This window comes from Hippocampus comes, unplaced genomic scaffold (assembly GCF_001891065.2).
Source record: "Hippocampus comes isolate QL1 unplaced genomic scaffold, H_comes_QL1_v1.1 C16726588, whole genome shotgun sequence".
Classification (NCBI taxonomy): domain Eukaryota; kingdom Metazoa; phylum Chordata; class Actinopteri; order Syngnathiformes; family Syngnathidae; genus Hippocampus; species Hippocampus comes.
This window is the reverse complement of record NW_017837626.1, coordinates 1-753: the sequence shown is the minus strand read 5'-3', so window position 1 is coordinate 753 and position 753 is coordinate 1. Positions and strand designations below refer to the sequence as shown.

At 51.1% G+C, this 753-nt stretch overlaps 1 protein-coding gene across 1 annotated transcript; it reads left to right on the top strand.

The window, feature by feature from the left end:
- The first annotated feature begins 198 nt into the window (after window positions 1-198).
- Window positions 199-656, top strand: LOC109509009 (formin-like protein 2). The gene is made up of 2 exons (XM_019858946.1): window positions 199-457; window positions 537-656. Exons 1-2 carry the CDS (start codon window positions 266-268, stop codon window positions 633-635), a joined length of 291 nt encoding a protein of 96 aa, XP_019714505.1. The 5' UTR covers window positions 199-265; the 3' UTR covers window positions 636-656.
- Window positions 657-753: the final 97 nt, after the last annotated feature.

The following is a 753-nucleotide window of genomic DNA, read 5'->3' as shown; positions in this document are numbered from 1 at the left end:
GCCATTCATTGAAGATGCGCCTTATTCGCCCGAGTGCCTTATAGTGCGGAAAATACGGGATACATTTTCCCTTGAGTTCCGCTTGGTTGAATCCAGGGCCATTATACTGATGTGGCTCGAGAGTCGACAAAAGATGCTTGCTGATTTCACGCACAAAGCAGTAAGACAAAAGCCAAGTGGTCAAATGTGAGCTGACCCCATCGTTGCTCTGCCGACTCTCAGCTTCGACCTGCGCACTCTGCCCGTGGACTTCGTGGAGTGCCTCATGCGCTTCCAGCCCACCGAGAACGAGGTGAAGACCCTGCGCCAGTTCGAGAAGGAGCGCAAGCCGCTGGAGAGCCTGACTGACGAGGACCGCTTCATGATGCAGTTCAGCAAGATCGAGCGGCTCATGCAGAAGATGACCATCATGGCCTTCGTCGGCAACTTCGCGGAGAGCATCCAGATGCTCACGCCGGTACGAGCGCTTTGGTTTGCCGCGGCTCCACTCAAACGGTCGCGGCCCTTTGAATGCGCTTTCTTCTGCTTCCTCGCAGCAACTCCATGCGGTCATTGCGGCGTCGGTGTCCATCAAGTCATCACAGAAGCTGAAGAAAATTCTAGAGGCACGTGAGCTCATTGTCTCGATTCTGTAAAAAGCCAGCAGGAGTAGTCTGATGAATTGACGACAGCATTTTGCTTTTTTTTTTATCCATTTGGAATCACGGTTATAATAATTTGGGATTTTTCATCGTAGTTGGAATTGTTTTTTTC